The sequence below is a fragment of the Morus notabilis genome, unplaced genomic scaffold (genome assembly GCF_000414095.1).
Source record: "Morus notabilis unplaced genomic scaffold, ASM41409v2 C11335596, whole genome shotgun sequence".
NCBI lineage: Eukaryota > Viridiplantae > Streptophyta > Magnoliopsida > Rosales > Moraceae > Morus > Morus notabilis.
Genome location: NW_010385511.1, coordinates 1 through 882, shown reverse-complemented (window position 1 = coordinate 882; position 882 = coordinate 1). Strand labels below are relative to the sequence as shown.

Genomic DNA, 882 nt, shown 5'->3' with positions numbered 1-882 from the left:
TGAAGGATTTGGTTAAGAATCTGGGGCAATTAGCTTTGGAGTTTGGAGAATGGCTTCGATATCTCATTCTCCGGTCACTTTCGCCGGAACATCGGCTTCGGATCTTCTCCGGAGCTCGAGTAACGGCGTTAGAGGCGTTCCATTGAAAGCCCTAGGGAGAGCGCGATTGGGCGCTAGGAGGAAGGATTTCAGCGTTTCGGCGAAGATTAGAAAAGTGAAGAAGCATGACCATCCGTGGCCCCAGGATCCTGATCCGAATGTCAAAGGTGGAGTTCTCACTCATCTATCTAGCTTCAAGCCTCTAAAGGAGAAGCCCAAACCCGTTACTTTGGAGTTCGAGAAGCCTCTCGTTGCTCTTGAAAGGAAAATCATTGATGTAAGCATACCGGTTCTTTTTCTTTGCTAGCTGTTTGTTTGTTTGAGAATTTGAAAATTTGCGGAGTTTTTGCTATAACTGAACAAATTACTCTTTCAGGTTCGGAAGATGGCAAATGAGACTGGGCTGGACTTTAGTGATCAGATTATTTCACTGGAGAACAAATACCAGCAGGTTTGATGACTGTTTTGAATTTGAGCAAATGTTAATATGTTTCGGAAGTAACTCTAAATGCTCTTTTTGATTCAGTTTTTAGAGCCGATGGGTTCTTTACAATTCCATGGTCGAGTTCTCTCGACAGTTTTTATGCATTGTTCATCCATGCCAAGGTGTATTTTGTTTTTTTTTGGACCATATACTCTGAGGGTATAGCTTGCTACGTGAGTGTATTTATAGTTAGATTGACTTGTGAACTAGGTATTTAAAAATTGTTGTGCCAGAAGTCTAGCTAACAGTTGCCACTACTGTTGAGAGCTTCATAAGGATTACAGATCGTACTAGGGCTT

General features: G+C 42.2%; 1 protein-coding gene across 1 annotated transcript; it reads left to right on the top strand.

The window, feature by feature from the left end:
- Positions 1 to 10: 10 nt before the first annotated feature.
- On the top strand, positions 11 to 550 carry LOC112094930 (acetyl-coenzyme A carboxylase carboxyl transferase subunit alpha, chloroplastic-like; the record flags this gene model as incomplete). The annotated part of the gene is made up of 2 exons (XM_024176631.1): positions 11 to 376; positions 476 to 550. Coding segments are annotated over exons 1-2 (402 nt in total), but the record flags the coding sequence as incomplete, so codon positions are not given.
- Positions 551 to 882: the final 332 nt, after the last annotated feature.